The sequence below is a fragment of the Abramis brama genome, assembly GCF_963993115.1.
Source record: "Abramis brama genome assembly, chromosome: 12".
NCBI classification, from domain to species: Eukaryota; Metazoa; Chordata; class Actinopteri; order Cypriniformes; family Leuciscidae; genus Abramis; species Abramis brama.
This window is the reverse complement of record NC_139974.1, coordinates 40,144,041-40,162,993: the sequence shown is the minus strand read 5'-3', so window position 1 is coordinate 40,162,993 and position 18,953 is coordinate 40,144,041. Positions and strand designations below refer to the sequence as shown.

At 42.0% G+C, this 18,953-nt stretch overlaps 1 protein-coding gene and 1 long non-coding RNA gene across 3 annotated transcripts in view; one reads left to right on the top strand and one right to left on the bottom strand.

Annotated features, from left to right (window-relative positions):
* Nucleotides 1-9,897, top strand: part of LOC311093326 — a 186,936-nt gene extending 177,039 nt beyond the window's left edge. The window contains exon 9 of the long non-coding RNA XR_014608394.1: nt 9,811-9,897. This is a non-coding gene — a long non-coding RNA (uncharacterized lncRNA). The remainder of the gene's footprint in view (nt 1-9,810) is intronic.
* A 2,556-nt stretch (nt 9,898-12,453) lies between these two features.
* ext1c (exostoses (multiple) 1c) overlaps nt 12,454-18,953 on the bottom strand; it is an 81,261-nt gene continuing 74,761 nt past the window's right edge. For both annotated transcript variants that reach the window (XM_084130584.1, XM_084130585.1), the window contains exons 9-13: nt 18,110-18,205; nt 17,920-18,006; nt 16,294-16,454; nt 14,628-14,799; nt 12,454-12,949 (exon numbers count right to left, since the gene is read on the bottom strand). In XM_084130584.1, coding sequence (XP_083986710.1) covers nt 12,764-12,949; nt 14,628-14,799; nt 16,294-16,454; nt 17,920-18,006; nt 18,110-18,205 — 702 coding nt within the window. In that variant the 3' untranslated portion in view covers nt 12,454-12,763. The remainder of the gene's footprint in view (nt 12,950-14,627; nt 14,800-16,293; nt 16,455-17,919; nt 18,007-18,109; nt 18,206-18,953) is intronic.

The window sequence follows — 18,953 nt, the reverse complement described above, 5'->3', positions numbered from 1 at the left end:
CCCTGGCACCCCGTACATTTACGAAGTGCATGGACGCAGCGCTCGTACCCCTCAGACTCCGGGGCGTACGAGTGCTGAACTATTTGGACGACTGGCTGATTCTAGTCCAATCTCACTCAGAGATCGTGGAGCACAGAACCATTTTACTCGATCACCTTGAGAATCTCGGTCTCACAGTAAATTGGGAAAAAAGTTCGCTATTCCCCAGACAGATTATATATTTTCTGGGAATAGAACTGAACTCGCTGACAATGACAGCATGCCTGTCATCTCAGCGCACACTGGACATTCAGCGCGCAGTCAGCTCTTTTCGCTGCGGCGCTGTAGTCCCTCTCAAGAAATTTCAAAGGATGCTAGGTCTGATGGCCTCAGCATCATCAGTTCTCCAGTTGGGCCTGCTGCGCATGCGCCCACTGCAGTTCTGGCTCAGAGAGAGAGTGCCACACAGAGCGTGGGCCTCCGGTCGGCTTCGCCTCAAGGTCAATCAAGCGTGCAATGCAGCTTTGAAACCTTGGGGGGCAAAGGACTGGTACCAATCGGGTGTAAGCCTGGGGACTTCCTCGAGACTGATGGTGGTGTCCACGGACGCATCCACCTCAGGATGGGGAGCGCTGCTCGAGGGCAGATCGCTCTTTGGCCAATGGTCAAAACGGGAGAAGCTCCTTCATATAAATTGCCTTGAGATGTTGGCAGTGAGCACGTCCTAGTACGTTCAGACAACGTGTCGGTGGTGTGCTACATAAATCGCCAGGGCGGGCTCAGGTCCCTGACCCTGTACAGGCTAACCAGACGCCTCATGATATGGGCTCGCAGCAACCTGCTCTCGCTAAAAGCAGCACACGTGCCAGGGCTCCTAAATATAGGACCAGACAGACTGTCCAGGAACCGCGTTCCGACAGGAGAATGGTCTTTGCACCCACAGACAGTCCAGCTGCTGTGGAAGAAATTCGGCAGAGCGGAAGTAGACCTGTTCGCGTCTCAGGAAAACGCTCACTGTCCAGAATTTTTCTCGAAAAGCAAGGACGCGCTGACCCACATGTGGCCTCGCCGTCCTCTCTACGCTTTTCCCCCTGTCTCCCTCCTGACCCAGGTGGTAGAATGGATCAGGGAAGAAGGATGTTCAGTGCTGCTTGTAGCGCCGCTCTGGACGAGCCAACCTTGGTTCCCAGTTGTGATACAGTTAGCAAGCACCGCCCCATGGCCAGTGCCTCTGAGGAAGGATCTCCTCTCTCAAGCCAACGGCTCGATCTGGCATCCTCACCCAGAGCTGTGGTCCCTTCACGTGTGGACCATCAATGGGTACCCGCTGACCTCCCACAGGGAGTGTTAAACATGATCACGCAGGCCAGAGCTCCGTCTACGCGACGTCTCTACGCCTCCAAATGGTCGGTGTTTTCTGGCTGGTTCGCAGCTCGTGGTGTGTCACCCCTAAGTTGCGGAGTGACGGAGGTTCTCTCCTTCCTACAGGAGCTGCTGGATAAGGGCAGGTCCTCTTCCACGCTCAAAGTCTATGTGGCGGCCATAGCAGTGTTCTCTACGACAACGCTTGGTCAGTCTATAGGAAGGAACGATTTAGTCATTCGCTTCCTTAGAGGAGCTAAGAGACTGAATCCTCCCAGACCTCCCACAGTCCCTATATGGGACCTTTCTACGGTACTGGAAGCCATGAAAGGTCATCCTTTTGAGCCCTTGCAGAAGATTGATCTTAAACACCTGTCGTTCAAGACGCCGTTTCTTCTGGCTCTCGCTTCAGTGAAGCGCATAGGGGACTTACACGCGCTCTCAGTGAGCGTGACGTGCATGGAATTTGGGCCTAATGACTCTAGAGTTATACTCAAACCTAAGCACGGTTATGTTCCTAAATCCCTCAATACACCGTTCCGGGCACAGGTCATTTCCCTGTCTGCCCTACCGGTCACTGAAGGAAATGAGGATGAAAGCTTCCTCTGCCCAGTCAGGGCATTAAGAGCTTATGTGTCTCGCTCGTCTGCCTTCAGACAGACGGAGCAGCTCTTTGTTTCGTTCAGCGGGCGTTCTAAGGGACTAGCCGCTTCGAAACAGAGCCTATCCAGATGGATAGTGGACACAATAGCGCTAGCTTACACAACTAAGGGGATGCAATGCCCATTGGGTGTCAGGGCGCACTCCACGAGAAGCATGACTTCATCGTGGGCCTGGTCAAGTCGGATTGCCTTGCAAGATATTTGTATGGCGGCAGGCTGGGCCTCTCCGTCTACATTTATAAGGTTTTACAACCTAGAGGTTCCCGCACTACAAGCCAGGCTACTGTTGGTCTAGTACGGCCAAATCTCATAAACTGACACTGTCAGTCTTGAGTTATGCGGCTATTGTGAATAGCAGTGCTGCTCTAAGCTGCCATATACGGAAGATAGTGGCTAAAACCCCTCTTCTTCCAGGATTCCCTGTGAGTCCCCTAGGTGATTGTGCACTATATGAACTCCGGGCTGTCGCCCTTTGAGTCTATGGTGTCAGATCCCAGCACACACGGCGTTTTACATTAGGTTCCCCTAGCGTATTCTACGCAGTACGAGAGAATCTCTCGTAAGAGAACGTACTCGGTTACTAACGTAACCTCGGTTCTCTCTAGAGAGAGGAACGAGTACTGCGTATCCTGCCGTGCATGCACACGCTCTGGTTGCTTCACTGTGAAAAATCAGAGATATGACCCTGCGAGCGATATTTATAGACCTAAGCCACGCCCTCATTGGGTCTGACGTCACTCTAGGTCTCGCTCGATAGGCTCAAGCAGTTGCCAGCAGACCAGCCAATAGGCGCGCGAGCTGTCTCGCCTATGCCTGTATGCTGCCGCAACGCATTTTACATTAATACAAAATTAAAGGATAATTTTTTGGCTTCAGTATTCTCGTGGAAAAGGATTTTCCCCTAGCGTACTCTATGCAGTACTCGTTCCTCTCTCTAGAGAGAACCGAGGTTACGTTAGTAACCGAGTACGTTTTCAAAACATTTTATGCCAAGGTCTTGTGATCGCTTTGAAATAATAGAAGGTAGAGTTCTTAAGCTAATAGCAAGGTTTGAAAATGTCACAATGGAATTGATTAATATCTATGCGCCTGTTAAACCTATTGAAAGAATGTTGTTTTTGGAAACATTGAGTGAGAATCTTAAACAGTGTGATATGGAAAACATTTTTATACTTGCTGGTGACTTTAATTGTACATGTTATGATATTTTGTTCATACATAATCCCACAAAGAGTCTTCACATTCCAGACTCAAATCACCAAACCCAGAGCCATAAATCACCCAGGCTCCAGAGTCTGTAACCAAAGACTTTTATTGGTTAACTAAAGGAAGAACTGGTCAACGTTTGATAGTTTTGCAAGACGGATCGGTTCAGAGATGGTACTGCCCTACCAAGAGGTCACCTGACCCCTGCGACTAACAGACCCCATCTTTCTTAAGGACCAAGGTCCCATGAGAGATGAACAAAACCTCTTTTCAGCAGGAACTATCCATGACCTCAGATTGGAATGTCTAAACCCCATAAACTTTACACACCAAAAAGACTTTACATATCAAAATCCATAAAACTCATCCCAGAACAATTCTTGACTGACCTATAATCAAACATCTACATCATTCTTTGTTGTCTACAATCTATATATGTGTCTATGCATGCTTAGATCACATACAAGTCATGTAATTGTTATAACTATTAGATGTTTGAATGAAAGTGTGTCTCGTTTCATGGCTGTTTGATTGTCTGTTCAAAACTAGTAAGTTGGCTGGAATGAAATCTGTGTAATATGTTTTGATCTTCTTTTAATTAGAAATCATGTCTAAACTGTGGCCTCTGTTCTCTCTGCTTAAGAGCTAGAGAACAGACCCCCCCCCCCCCCCCCCCCCCCAGATAAGATAATTTACGATCAGAACTGAAAAGAATGCCACCTCCTAAATTTAGCCAGTGTCTAATTGGCCAGAACTCATCCTGGAAGTTGGACAAACTTTAAGTTTAAAATCTTAGACCCGAAACAAAGCTCTCTCTCTCTCTCTCTCTCTTTCTCTCTGTGTTCTCTCTCAAGAAAAAGTAACCATGTAAACGCGCAGACGAAAGAACCCAAATTAAGATCAGAAGAACGGGTTCAACAGCTTTATTCAAGCCATCTCACTACTCTCATCTCAATTTTCTTTCTTTTCTGAGTTTTCCTTTCTTTTCCGAGTCTCGGTTTTAAGTTAAGTTTTGCTGCAAAGTTTCGGTCCACGATTCACGGCTGCAACGCACGCTTTCAACTTCAAAGACGTTTCATCCGCCAGCACACCACGTGACTGGCCGCCCCATCTATCCAAGCACAAGGAGATCAGCCCACAAACGAACGAGGGAAACCCCTTTGACGCTGACCAAAGGAATTCCCAAAAAGGAACGCAAAACGAGCAAGTAACCTCCAGACTCTTAAGCTGAACTGGTGTATTGATATAAATTTAATAACCTGTCCAAGAAATGATAGAAGGGTTAATTAATGATTGATGGTTAATAATAAGTTTTATTTATATAGCGCCTTTCCAGAGCTCAAGGACACTTTACAATAAACAAACAACAATAAAGGCAGTTGACAAAGACAGCAGACAGAACAACAGTAGGCAGTTGAGAGTGCAAGTACAGTAAGTGAAAAATGGGTAGATGGGGCGGCAACCAGCAGAAAACAAACAGATATAACTTTGAGAAAAAATAAATAAAAATAATAATAATAATTAAGAATTATAACATTCAGAAAATAGGTGAGTTTTGAGCATGGATTTGAATTCAGAGATAGTGTCAACAGAACAGAGTGATCGGGGGAGAGAGTTCCACATTTTGGGCGCAACAACACTGAATGATCTGCCCCCCATTGAAGCAAGGCGATGCCGAGGGACGACGAGAAGGCTAGAATCAGCGGATCGTAAAGAGCGAGTCGGGGTGTAGGGGAGAAGCAGGTTACAGAGATAGGGGGGAGCCAGGCTGTGCAGAGACTTAAAAGTGAGAAGGAGAATTTTGAATTTGATACGGTAAGCCACAAAAAGCCAGTGTAGATCATGCAGAATTGGGGAAATATGTGCAGAACGCTTGGTGTGGGTGAGTAGTCTGGCAGCAGAGTTTTGAATGTATTGTAATTTGGAAATGGAGCTAGCTGATAGGCCAATGAAAAGTGCATTGCAGTAATCGAGACGTGAGGTGACAAATGCATGGATGACAGTTTCAGCATCTGAGATACTGATAAAGGGACGGAGCTGAGCGATACGACGTAGATGAAAGAATGCCAATTTAGTGATAGAATTAATGTGAGAGTGGAAAGATAGAGTGGAATCGAAAATTACACCAAGATTTTTAATAGTACTAGATGGTTTGATAAGAGAGCCAGCGATCTCACAGGTGAAGTTGGTAGGAATTTTATTATTGAGTGACGGAGGTCCAGTGAAAATAATCTCAGTTTTGTCCATGTTAAGTTTTAGAAAATTTGAACGAAGCCAATCTTTTATTTCATGTACACAAGCAGAGATTTTGTCAGTTGTGAGAGATAAAGTCGATGTACAGGTAGTATATAATTGAATGTCGTCAGCGTAAAAATGATAATTAAAACCATGACGACGGAGGATCTGACCAAGAGGTATTATGTAGATTATAAATAATAATGGCCCAAGAACGGATCCCTGAGGGACACCTTGCTTCAGGGGGACAGTAGGTGAGTGAAAATTCTGAAGTGAAATGTAGAACAGTCTGTCAGAGAGATAGGAGGAAAACCACGAAAGAGCAGCACCAGAAATACCCACATCCGAAAGGCGCGAAATGAGTAGTTGATGGGAGACGGTATCGAAGGCAGAGCTGAGGTCAAGCAGCAGGAGCATAGACAGAGAACCAGAGTCACCAGAGAGAAGCAGATCATTCAGTACCTTAACTAGTGCAGTTTCAGTACTATGCAAAGGGCGAAAACCAGACTGAAAAGGATCAAAAAGATTATTTTCAACTAGAAAAGACTGAAGCTGGGAGGCAACAGTACTTTCTAGTAATTTAGCTATGAAGGGGAGATTTGAAATGGGACGATAATTAGATAAAACTGAGGGATCAAGGTTGGGTTTCTTGAGAACTGGGGTAACAGCTGCAGTTTTGAGTGACAGAGGAAATGAAGCAGAGGTAAGAGATGCATTGATGAAGTGAGAGATAGGTGCAGAAATAACTGAATGGCAACGTTTCAGAAGAGTAGTAGGAGCAGGGTCAAGATGACATGATGAAGGGTTGGATTTCAAGATTAACTCAGAGACAGAAGAAGGAGTAGACAGAGAAAAGAAAGACAGGGATTGACCAGGTTGATTCGGCAGATAACTAATGTTAGTAGCATCATTAAAGAGGCACTGGTTTACGGCATCTGTCTTTTCTAGCAAGTAAGTCAAGAATGAAGTGCAAAGTTCATCAGAAGCTAGAGCAACATGAGATGGAGGTTTGGTAAGTTTATTTATTGTGTTAAATAATGCTTTTGGCCTGTTACTTGATTTATTAATTGTAGCAGATACAAAACTGGAATGAGCCAGGTTCAGAGCTGATTTGTACGTTTTGATATGTTCAGTAAATGCCAAATGGTGAACAGTCAGGCCAGTTTTCCTGTAGTAACGCTCAAGCCGTCTACCAGTGGCCTTTAAGATACGGAGCTCAGGAGTGTACCAAGGAGACGAATGTGTGGAAGGGACACTTCTGGTCTTGACAGGAGCATGCTTATCTAAGATATCCGCGATTATGGTGTTATAGTTAGATAGTATCAGTGAGGCTGAAGAGATATCAAAGACATCCGAGAGATTAGAAGAGGAAACGGAGGTACAAAATAATGCAGTATCAACAGCTTTGAGATTGCGGTAAGATATGACAGTTGTAGAACAATTCTTAAGCATAGGCAGACTGAGGCTAAAATCAAGAAATTTATGATCAGAAATACCAGTGTCAGTAGAAGTGATGGAGGAGATATTGGCCCTTGATGTACAGATCAAATCAAGGGTATGACCACGGGAATGAGTGGGAAAATTAACATGCTGAGTCAGATTAAAACATTCAAAGATAGAAAGTAACTGGTTGGTGTTAGAGCAAACAGCATCAACATGAATATTAAAGTCACCAAGCAGTAGAATGGGAAATGACAATGAGCAGGCAAGGGTCAACAGTTCACTGAGTTCAGAAAAGAAGTTAGACAGGACCTTAGGAGGTCGATAGAGCAAAATAATTATGAGAGAGTCAGCCTTCAAAACCATGTACTCAAATGTACTGGTATCATGAAAGTCAAGTTGCTTGATACGGAAGTTATCACGATGGATGATAGCAAGACCACCCCCTTTACCATGGGGTCGCGGTCTGGACAGATAATTATATCCATCTGGCGTAAGTAGATTTAACTGTAGAAAATCTTCAGGAACTTGCCAAGTTTCAGTGAGAAGAAAAATGTCAAGGTTATAGTCAGTGATCGTTTCATTGAGATAAGGGGCTTTGTCCGAAATTGATCGACAGTTCAAAAGTGCAAAGTGATGATGCGATGGATTCAAATTAGGTGTATGTTGCAGATCGCTATCAGTGAGATAGATCAGAGAACGCTGAATGGTGGGACCGGCAGGCAGTTGTCTAGGCATGGAAGATAGTCTATTGTTGGTCCAGATGCAAGGAGGAGCATCAGGCTTTGAACAGAAGGAACTCAAGAATGTGCGCCGCGAACGGTGTATGTATCTTGGGCGACGGAGAATCCCTAGTCTCTGGCAGTATTCATACGTCACCGAATCAAGACGCGGGCGGCAGTTAAAAGCCCTCAGTTGTGATGTAGAATATTCAATATCCATCACAGATGTAAGACAAAAAATAATGCAGAGGAAAAAAGAAAAAAATGTTTTTGCACAAGGCATGTTGATGCTGAGAAAGTGAAAGCCCAAACACAAGCAAAACCACGTTAGCCAAACCTGAACGTCACTTCACCAAAACAGCTGACTAAATAGGAGGCAACGCACCCAGATAGTAAGCAGTAAACAAACAGCGCAACCGACAGAGAGAGCAGTAACTCACCCATCTGAGGAGCCGAGTGTGGTAGAGATGTAACAGGGAAGAAAGCTCGCAGCAGCCCGATAGCAGACTTATCAACAGTTCAGTTCAGAGTTTAAACAGTGAAAAAGTGGAGTAATCCAACCAGGCGCGAAACAGCTGCACAGACACGCACAGTATTCTCAACGTCTTGCAGACAGCAGAGGTGGTCAGTGCAGTGACAACAGTCCAGGTCAGTGAGCAATAGTGAGAAACGGAGTAATCAACACAGAGTTCCGATGAAAAAGAAAAAATATCCGAACCAGACAAACAGTACAAACAATCCAGGATTCGAAGCGGCAGCACAAACGCGCACAGCGTACTCGACCCGGAAACCGGAAGTCAATTCCGGCAATTCCCAAAAAGAAAGCGCAGGCCAGTGTTGGGTTCGTTCCAGGTCATGTCTTATAAGTGCATATAGAATCTTGAGATTTCATCATCTCACTCATCATCTCACTCTTTCCTCACTCTCTTTCTTTCTGCAACTCGTATGAATGTGTGTGCGTGTGTTTGTGTTGACCAATGTCCGCGAACCATGGCTGGTTTGGCTAGTTGGGAGCTACAAGGATCACTGATGCTTTTTCCTCCCTGATCTTGCACAACACCATGTGCAGAATTTTCACCGGAGGAAAGGCATAGAGTCTGGCTTTCGGCCAGCGTGAAGTCAACGCGTTCCCTCCCAGCGGGGAGCGATTCAGCGAGAAGAACGCCTGAACGCCCTCGCTTTGGCGGCTCGCTGGCGGCGGTGGGCCCAATCCCCGCTGCTGCACGAGCCATATCTCGTCTGGCCTTGAGTGCTCGCACGGGCAAATCCGCACACTGCTCGCACGCGAGGTCGTCCAAGAGGGCTGACTCGGCGTGAGCCAAGCCCATGCAGGCGATGCAGATCAGGTGTGTGTCGGGCTGTACGATGGGGCCCGAACACAAGTTGCAGATGGTCGCCATCGGATAAGACAATAAGTATCTTCGGTGCACCTTCAACGACGGCAAGGAGGATTCAGTCGATAGTTGTTTGTTAACACACTTGATTTGAGCGTGAAGAGAGAGATTCAGATGCAATTGGCGCGCTCATGCAATTTATACTGCCAGGCGGGCTTGTCAGTATTTGCATATTTTGCGTCAATTGGCCAGCTGTTTCAGCTGGCGTTAGCCCATAAGATTTCAGCAGAAGTGAAGGAGGGGAGGAAGTTCCCATATACGACATCCGTAATGTCGAAGTCCCGCCTTGAAAGGGAACTGACTTTACCTTCACATTGTAGAGCACAGCGTCTTCTGGACATGATGCTGTCCAGTGTCCACAGGAATCAGCTGCAGGTTTGAGGTTCGAGTTTTCCCTGGTGTCTGCAAGCGCAATAAGTGGGCGGGCAATATGCTAATGTTTCGTCTTGACGTCACAACGAAATGGCTTATGACTCGTTTGAAAAACAATTCATTTCATTGACTCAGAGTCGACTCTTACTTTTGAAAGACAATAACTTTATATACGGTGCACTTTCAGATTTAAAACTTTGCAGGATGTTTTCATTCACTTAGACCTATGTTACACACTACATGAAAGGTCATTTTAAAAAATCCATAATAGGGGCCCTTTAATATCCACTCAAATGGTTAGAAAATTATTAAATAAGATAACATTACTTTGAATAAATTTTAATATAAAAACTTGCCTTAGACAGAAGTATATTTAATATGCTTCTTGCCGTTTTGTTAAACCCGTCTCTATTTCTCTGTTACTCTGTGTCTTCACAGGGCTGCGACTGTTGAGTCCATGTCACTTGGAGAGACAAAAATATTTCAGTTTAAGCCTATTAAGGGGCGATATGTGAACATTTTTATACCTGGGCGCAATGAATATCTCACTCTGTTTGCAGGTGAGCAGTAAAAGCAGAGAGAGATGGTGTGTAGACATTTGTACTATTTATACTATGTTTATGTTGCCTTAATTATTTTTTCCTGGTTACATTGCCAGATTAAGTGGAATGAGAGGATGTTACGCCATAGTCCACTGATCTACAAGCAAAATACCAAACTTAAGTTTCAGTAAAGGTTTGAAATGGTTTTTAAAATGCACCTGATTCTTAACCCCAGTTTGATCCAGGGGTTTGTGTATTTACTTTGTTTATCTTTCTGATTTCTACATCAATAAATTACTACAGCATTGCATGTTGTATTGTATGTTTCTGGGTCAAAAAAGGCTCATTTGGATATTTACAATAGTGTTACTGTAGGCTACATACAGTAGCTACCCATCTAGGGTTGAGGAGCTGGTGACAAAGTAAAGAATTACATTTTAGAAAGAAAAGGAAAACCATGGAGAGGATTTTCAACCTTCTGTCCCAGAATCAATATTAGCTTTTAATTTTCTGCTATAATGATAAAAGTCCTCCACAAGGCTCTGCTGAGGTTAATAAAGGCCTTCTGAAGTGAAGTGATGTGTTCGTGTAAGAAAGATATCCATATTTAAAACTTTTATCGACTAAAAGCTTCCGGCAGACGAAATTACCCTGGTACGCTTCCTATTAAACACATGACCATTCAGCTCACTGAATGGACGATGAAGATATGTCTCAAAGTATGAGTGTGTATGAGAGTGTCGGAGCATAGAAATGCTATTAGAAAAGCTAATTTGGATTATATCCTATGGCAAAACACTTCAAAAATGTGCACAACAGCAATCCAGACTGACTAATGGTTGAGGGTTTAGAAACGATCAAAAAGAATATTCGGAGTGGTGACTGATTAAAATTACTTTTACAGAGAGAAACATTCTATGTATACGATTTACAGGCCACAGTGTACCCTGGGTTGAATGAAGAAATAGATTTCAGGCCTTTTTTGTGATCATTTTATACATTTGTTTTGGGATTTGATTCGCAATGTGGCCACCTAGTGGATTCTCTCTGTATGTGTATGTATTATTTTGGCTTGCCTCATGTGGTAACTCACCATGTCACTCAGGTGTTTCTAATTAGCACACACAAACGGGTAAATTGTTTGTTTGGAAAGCACACCCTGATGAAGGCTGTTTGCTCCGCTTCACGTGGGTTGCTTCTCCCTATGTCTTTTAATTTTTCTATTATGAAATAGCCAGTAAAATAAAGGCTTTTAAAATAATTTTCAAGAAGAGTGCCTTGGATTTTCTGACCCCAAAGAGCACCTTCAGACATCTGACTGAACTCCCTGAGCACCCTCGACACTCTTTTGTATTCATAAACACCTGACCATCTTCAGTCAAGACTGTCTTTCGTTCACGGCTCGTTCATCTGGACAGAGGAGATCAGACTCATTTACAGGGTTAAATCCCAAAGCTCGGATTAATAACAGCTTTAACAAAGCATGAATTAGCATCAGTTTGAGTAAGTAATGTCAAAGCCATGATGATGATGTTTGCATGACTGAATAATTGTGCTTATACTATGGTCTTTTCAGTGATGTTTCACACTCTTGCAATATCGGCCAAAAGTTTGGGATGACCGGTCATCAGTATGAGTTCAATTGATGAAAAAGTCACAGTAAAGACATGAATAATGTTATAAAAGATTTCTATTTCAAATAAGTGCTCTTATTTTGAACAGAATACAGAAAAAAATATATCATGATTTCTACTGTTCAACTGTTTTCAGCATTGATAATATTCAGAAATGTTTCTTAGCAAATCATCATATTATACTGATTTCTGAATTATCATGTGATTATCATAAATTATCATGCTGAAATTTCAGCTTTGATCACAGGAATAAATTACATTTTACTATATATTCACATAGAAAACAGCTATTTTAAATGACAATATCTTTTCACAATATTACTGTTTTTACAGTTGTTTGATCAAATAAATGCAACCTTGGTGAGCAGAAGAGAAATTAATAATCTTTCTGACCCTAAACTTTGAACGGTAGTAGAAGCTTTTAAATTGTCATACATGAATATAGTTATAGCCATATGAACATCCAGTCAGTAATTACACTGATCTACATTTAACTTCAAGTGAACAAAGCTTTCATTTTAGAGATTGACACCATTGAAAGTAATTCCAGTTTTCAAATCGGTAAGTAGATGTTTATTCAGTCAGAGTCAAACCAGTAACTCCAGAGTTGGAGAACAATTCATAAGAATCGTCATTTGCTTGTGCATCTGATACACTTTCCCTTATATGTACTTAAATTATTTATTCTAATAACCTAAATCAACTTTAAACTGTCTGAAAAATGTATGTTTGTCACAAAAAAATATATAACTTTTTACCTAATTCCTTCCTAAATTTAAATAATTTCTTGATGTTGAAAAGAGAAATGCCCATGTTATTTGTTAACGACCCATGTTGGATAGTACTTTTTTTTTTTTGAAAACATCAAAATAAAATATATTTTTACAAATTCACCCACACACAGATTGCATTTCGGAATTATTTTATTGGTCATGTAATTACCACTTCAGTTGTTTGGCGACTCGCTGCCGTGTGTTAGTCCACAGCACCTTAGCGCTACAAACTCCTCCAATGAAACAGCAGCTGGAATGATTGACAGATCTGTGATGTTTTCTCATCCATCAAGCTGTCAGTCATATGTTGAGAACTGGTCATAAGAGGCAAAGCCCCCTCTCTTGTCCACCGACTGGCCATCACAAGCTAGCAGCCAGTAGCGTAGCGGTAGAGATAAGTCAGTATCATTCGGTGACCCGTCTCCACTGCGTTCAGCTCGGCTCAGACGCGCTCCAGGTCTTTGTACCTCTTGCGCAGGACAGACACGTGGTCCTTAAAGAGCACTGGGTCCAGGCGAAACTGAGAGTGCATTAGAGGCATGTAACCAAACCAGCTTGCGAAGGTGTTGACACACTCCTGCCTCTGGGTGAAGTGCTCTGGGTTTGCCCACGGCGCCATCTTAGTGCCCTTTGAAGGAGACAGAAAAAAAGATGTTAAAAACACATCACTTTAGGCCAAGTCTATACTAATCCTGATACATGTGCAAACGCATGTTTTTCTCAATGTTTTGGCCTATCGTCAGTAAGGTGTTTTTGATGTTTTAAGTGTGGATGAAAACGCTAGTGTCGACAGAGCGTGAATTGAAATGAATACGTCATTTTGCAAAAGGATCTGGATTAATGTAGACGTAGCTGAAGAGCCGGGGGGTGTAAACTTTTGAAAAGGATGATGATGTGTACATTTTTCATTTTTAGTGCTGTCCTTCAGAAAATATATACGTTTCCCAGAAGAAAAAAACAAAGAATGTGCTTGACCTGATTGATTTTTACTTGATGAACAGTGGGCAGTTTAATAACAAATCACAACATACACATAAAAACAGTTGTGGATCATCCAGGTAATGACACACAGTCCCTCCAGCAGGAGTTCTTCTCTATATCAGTGTCAGTGTTTCTGAACTCCTGAAACGCCTCCATTGTAGTCTTGAGTTTCTTCCGGGAACGAACACGTCACAATATTCCTCATTATAATAATTAATGCACAGAATAAAGGGGCGGGGCCTGGTTGAGTTAGTTAGTAGTGTGTTAAACTGGCGGTTATGTTAAGGGGCGGGACATTTCCCAAACACACTCGAAGCGCTCGACCAATCACAACACACTGCTCCAGCCGACCAATCAGAGCACAGTGTGCTTTTCAGAAGGAGCTAAACAGGGGTGCGTTTCCCAAAAGCATCGTTAGCAAACTATGGTCACAAGTTCTGTCGTTATCAGCAGTTCAACACGTGTTTCCCGAAATGAACATTCCCAAACAGCATCGCAAAGTTGTGTGGTTGGAACGACAGATCTCGACCTGTGGTTAGAAACAGAGCTTCTTGTTTGCATGACATGTGGACTCAATAAATCATTGTTTTGAGCAAGCTGACATTCAGTACAATCTGTATCTTTTATTTAGAATACATACAAATGTCATTTACGTCTTTTAGTTTGCCATGTGATTTAAAGCGTTGTTTTTGAAGAGTGCGCATGTGTGAACGAGCTGTAGTGTGTAAGAACGAGCCTATGATTGAGTCCGGAAATAAAGCAAAATAACTAAGAAAAATGAGTAATATTCCTCAGATGACATGTTTGTAATTTACAGCAAAACATCTAGCATTAATTCGACCTCAAACAGATTCATTAAAAGTAGTTATTACTCCTGCGTGACATCATTAACCAACGTGGTTGAACGACCAATTTGCGACAATATGCAGTCGTGACGAACTAGTTGATTCAATGATGCATCATACTACAGTAGTGAAGCAGTGAGTTACGTCGTTATACGGGAAACACAGTCCTGAGCCTTACTGACAGACTGGGAAGAGAGGAGCCGCAACAATGGAGAATATGGAGAAATAATCAACATTCAAGTAGGAAAACTTGTTCTAGTAGAGCCTGAAAACAAGAACTATAATATGTTTTCTTTAAGATTCAAGTGTATCTAAACTTTTAAAATGGTTAATTTGTGTAAATTCCATTATACAACTTAAAAAAATAACATGCAATTTTTTTATCCCTCTTTGTTAAAATTATGAACATCTTGCATGTTCTGCAAAGGCTGTGTAAACTTGAGTAGAACTGTAAGAACACACTGGTGGCTCTGGCCTCACCTGGAGGGTCGGCATCTCTTTGTACTGCTTTCTCTGCGCCACTTTAATCGGTGGCATGTGTGTCACAGAGGAGACCAGGAAATTCATCAGGATATCCTCACAGTTCGAGGTGCGATCCACCAGCGCACGCAGAGAGGAGGGCAGGTAGTGAGAGAACAGGTGATGGTAGTACCTGCGAGACAGAAGTATCAGCATGATCGAGAGTCTCCGTTGATCACGTTACAGAAGCCGATGAAGCGGGAGAGACTTCCAGGGCCCTATTTTAACGATCTAAGCGCATCGCCTAAAGCGCAGGGTGCAAGTTCACTTAGGGCTTGTCTGAATCCACTTTTGCTTCTTTAACGACGGGAAATAATGGTCGGCGCTCCCGGCGCATGGTCTAAAAGGGTTGTCCCTATTCTCTTAAAGGAGAACTCCGGTCAATTTTAACATTGAGCTCATTTTTTTGTAAATTTGGAGTGCTGTCAATACAGAGAACAACGACAAAAATCGGTGTTGCCTACACCGTGTTATCCTCTTTTTAAAATTTGCACCCTGTTGACTTCAATGGGGCAATATTTAAACCTGCTTTTACCCTCTTAACATCCTTGATGTGTCATTACAAGTGCACAGCCAATGTGAGTGATTCCTTCAGAGTGAACACGGTGAATCTGACTGCAGTAGATGTGAAAGATATGAATAAAAATGATAATAATTCAGCCAGCGCTCATACCTGTATTTACATCCTGTTTTCGGTTGGAGTCCACAGTAGTCGATTGTCGAGTTCACGCGCATAGGTTTAGTACATATGATCACGCACGTGAACTCGACAATCGACTACTGTGGACTCCAACCGAAAACAGGATGTAAATACAGGTATGTGGTGCCCAGCCACTCACATTGGCTGTGCACTTGTAATGACACATCAAGGATGTTAAGAGGCTAAAAGCAGGTTTAAAACTTGCCCCATTGAAGTCAACAGGGTGCAAATTTTAAAAAGAGGATAACATGGTGTAGGCAACACCGATTTTTGTCGTTGTTCTCTGTATTGACAGCACTCCAAATTTACAAAAAAATGAGCTCAATGTTAAAATTGACCGGAGTTCTCCTTTAATGAGTAATGGGTGTGTTTTCGGCGTAACGTGCATTAAACCAATCAGAGTCTCATCTCCCATTCCCTTTAAATGCCAGTTGCGCGCGCACCCTGGCGGATTCGCCATTTACATGACGGAATTTGATAGTGGAAAAACTAAACGCTTTTCTAAAAATCTTCTACATTGTAATCCTTTTATTTTTAATATTTGGCTGGTTTGTGTGCTGCTGCGCGTCCCTGTGAGTGTGTAATAAGATAAATGTGTCCGTGTGGTGTGGACCCGCTTATAGGCGCATATTACTAACGCGCTCTTTAAATGACAAACAAAAATACTGCGCTTTTGACTTTAGACCAGGGTTCAATTGGTCAATGGCTCAGTCTATTTTAGTTCCTAAAATTAGCAACGCTCCAAAAATGTGCCTGAACACACACTGGCGCAAATGCATTTGCCATTTAAACAACATGGCACAGGACGTGAAAATAAGGACGTGTCGGGCTGAAACTAGCAAAATACACTTGCGTCGCGCCTGGCGCTGCATTGCCCCGGATGTGTGATAGGGCCCACAGTTAGGATGTGTCAGCTGTGTCGATTACCTGTGATAAAACGCGGCTCCAGTGAGGACGATGGAGTACTCGTTGGTCCATTTAGAGGTGTAGCCCCAGGCTTTTTTTACAGGGTCCCAGAAATGGCTCCTGGGAGGGTAGCCGACAATCCTCTCGGGGAAACTCCGCCACACATGGAAAGCAAAATTGATCTGGTAGAGTCAGATTAGAGGGGGAAAACATGAATCTGCAATTTCACGTTTCTTTAACCAGAATCTGAATTCACATTCTAAAGTTGTCTTTAACTGTGCCACTGTAAGAAATGTAATTGTTTAACACTGTTAACATTCTAATTGCTCTAAAACTGTAATTGCACTGTAATCCACTGTAATCCAGCCGAGTCAGAAGTGCGGCAAATGAAAACATTTGTTAAAAACGATGACAAGTTAGAATATAAAATATGCTAATTGGCTGATTTTCATATTCTTGACAATGAAGATTTTATGTTAGCATTATTTTGACATCGTCTTGCAATGTTTTTCTTTTTTCTTTTTTTTTTAAACACTTTTAAAATAAGTACTTGTTATGGAAATAATAATATAATAGACTTTTCCCAAGAATATTCCCAAGTGCAAACTAAATTTAATGTTTGCAGTCACTTATTTGCAAGTTAATTTCAATTAAATATAAATGCATTTAATGATGCAGAGACAAAAAACACAATAACGGTGACACGCAACAAAAAAGATAAATTAATCTATATAAAAATATATAAATGAACTAAATTAAACTTTTTTACAACAAAAATGTACCATCATTGAGCTCACTTACAGTTTTTCTCAATTGCTAAAACACTAAACCCTATTGTCTGAACCAAATGCTCAGTTGCCTGAACCCACTGATTGAATCAACCACTCTTTTGGCAAAACCATAAGCACTTTTCACCTGTTTAGACACAACTTGCCAACACATTTTCATTGTGATGCACCCGTGCTGTATAAGGGTGAGCACAGGTGACAAAAGTCAAACACAATTAAAGCACAGGTGTCACCTCTTGAACACAACAACTCAAAATTGATCACACTTTTGGCTAATGATGTGAGGGAACATATACAGTAACTTTATTTATACATGGGCTTACTGTACACAAGTGGCAAACGCATAAGATTTCTGTTTGTTTTTACAAGTGCTACGTGTAAATGCACAAGATTTCTGTTTTGACTTTTTGTACAAGTGTTAAATGCACAGGTTTTTTTGTTTTGCAACATGCATTTAGCCTACAGTGAACAACAAACATTTATTCCCCAGCTTCATGTCCTGAGCATTGTGTTTTCTATTTTTCTACGTAGTGTTTAGTGACTGTTCAGTAGTGTTTTTAATTTTGATTGACTCGGGGCACGATTTGACAACATAGTTCAGTTTTGAGCACAGATTGAACTGTTTTGAGGTGAAAGTTTGGTTTTGCAAGAAGAGTCTAAGGTTTTGTGAATCTAGCTTGAAAATTGGGTTTTGTGTTCACAGTTTAGAGAAAAGGAGAGCAGCTTTCAAGAAATGTGTCTTAGCAATCGAGAAAAACTGTAAGCTGGACTGTGATTATTGTTGGCTACTCTGAAAGTATTAACCTGGAATATACTCTACTTTAACAGTGTGTGAGATGAAGAGGAGAGGCAGACTCACCTCGCTGGTCAACAGCACAGTGTCTTCATCCAGGCTCAAAACTGCCTCCGTCTCAATAGATGCATGTGGAAGGAATCGGCTGCTCGTCTGCGGACACAGAGAAAAGAGCTGAGAGCAGGAGGGAGGGGGAGAAAGAGGGAGAGAGAGGGAGAGAGGGACAACTTGACTGTGCTCTCGGTTCTATACTCACTTTCCTCCTGCCGTCTGTGACGATAAGCGGCACTGGCATCGGCGGCCATTTACTGCGCTGAGGGAGCGACTTCTCACTGTTCCACAGAATGATGATCTGACAAGAAACCCAAGCAAGAACACACACACTCTCACTATCACAGCATGCGCACCTGGCTGAAATGTTCCTGTTGGCTTTTGACTGTGTTCAACTAATCGATGTTTCTGTTTATTTTCTGAATAAAACAGAAAATCATCGTTATCATTTGATTCTCATGAAAGTTCTTTGTATCTTGACTATAATTATAAGATCTGCATTAATATCACTGAGCAAATGTTCTTCATCATGCGATAGAAAAGACAGTTCTGGTGCTCTTCGTGTGTTGGTCAAAAAAATGACAGAAATAAATTTATCAATGAAACTATATTTTAGTTCGATAAGGTTTTTATTTAATATTTTGTTTTTTTATGGGATTTTATGGTACTAAATAATATTTAAGATGTGTTTATAATCCATTTATTCACTTTTTGAGCAAAGACCTGAAAATTCAATTTCCAACTTAAACTGTGGTAAATCTTGAATGTTTTAGACTAGAGCAACAGATTTAAGTTTGGTCTCTTTTTAAAGACGACACTTGGCAGATTTTTGCTGAAGTGAAAGAAGTTTTGAAGAGTGAACAAGAGTTACAGAATTTAACGTTTATTGTTATGAATTTTTTTTTTTATATGAAATATATATTTCCAAAAACATGTTTCTCTAAAACTGTGAGAAAATCAAAGCCATAAATCTAAACAAGTTGAAACAAATTGGAGACTGATTTCTCAAAAAATGATCTTTTAGTGATTGTGTTTGGCTGCAGTACCAA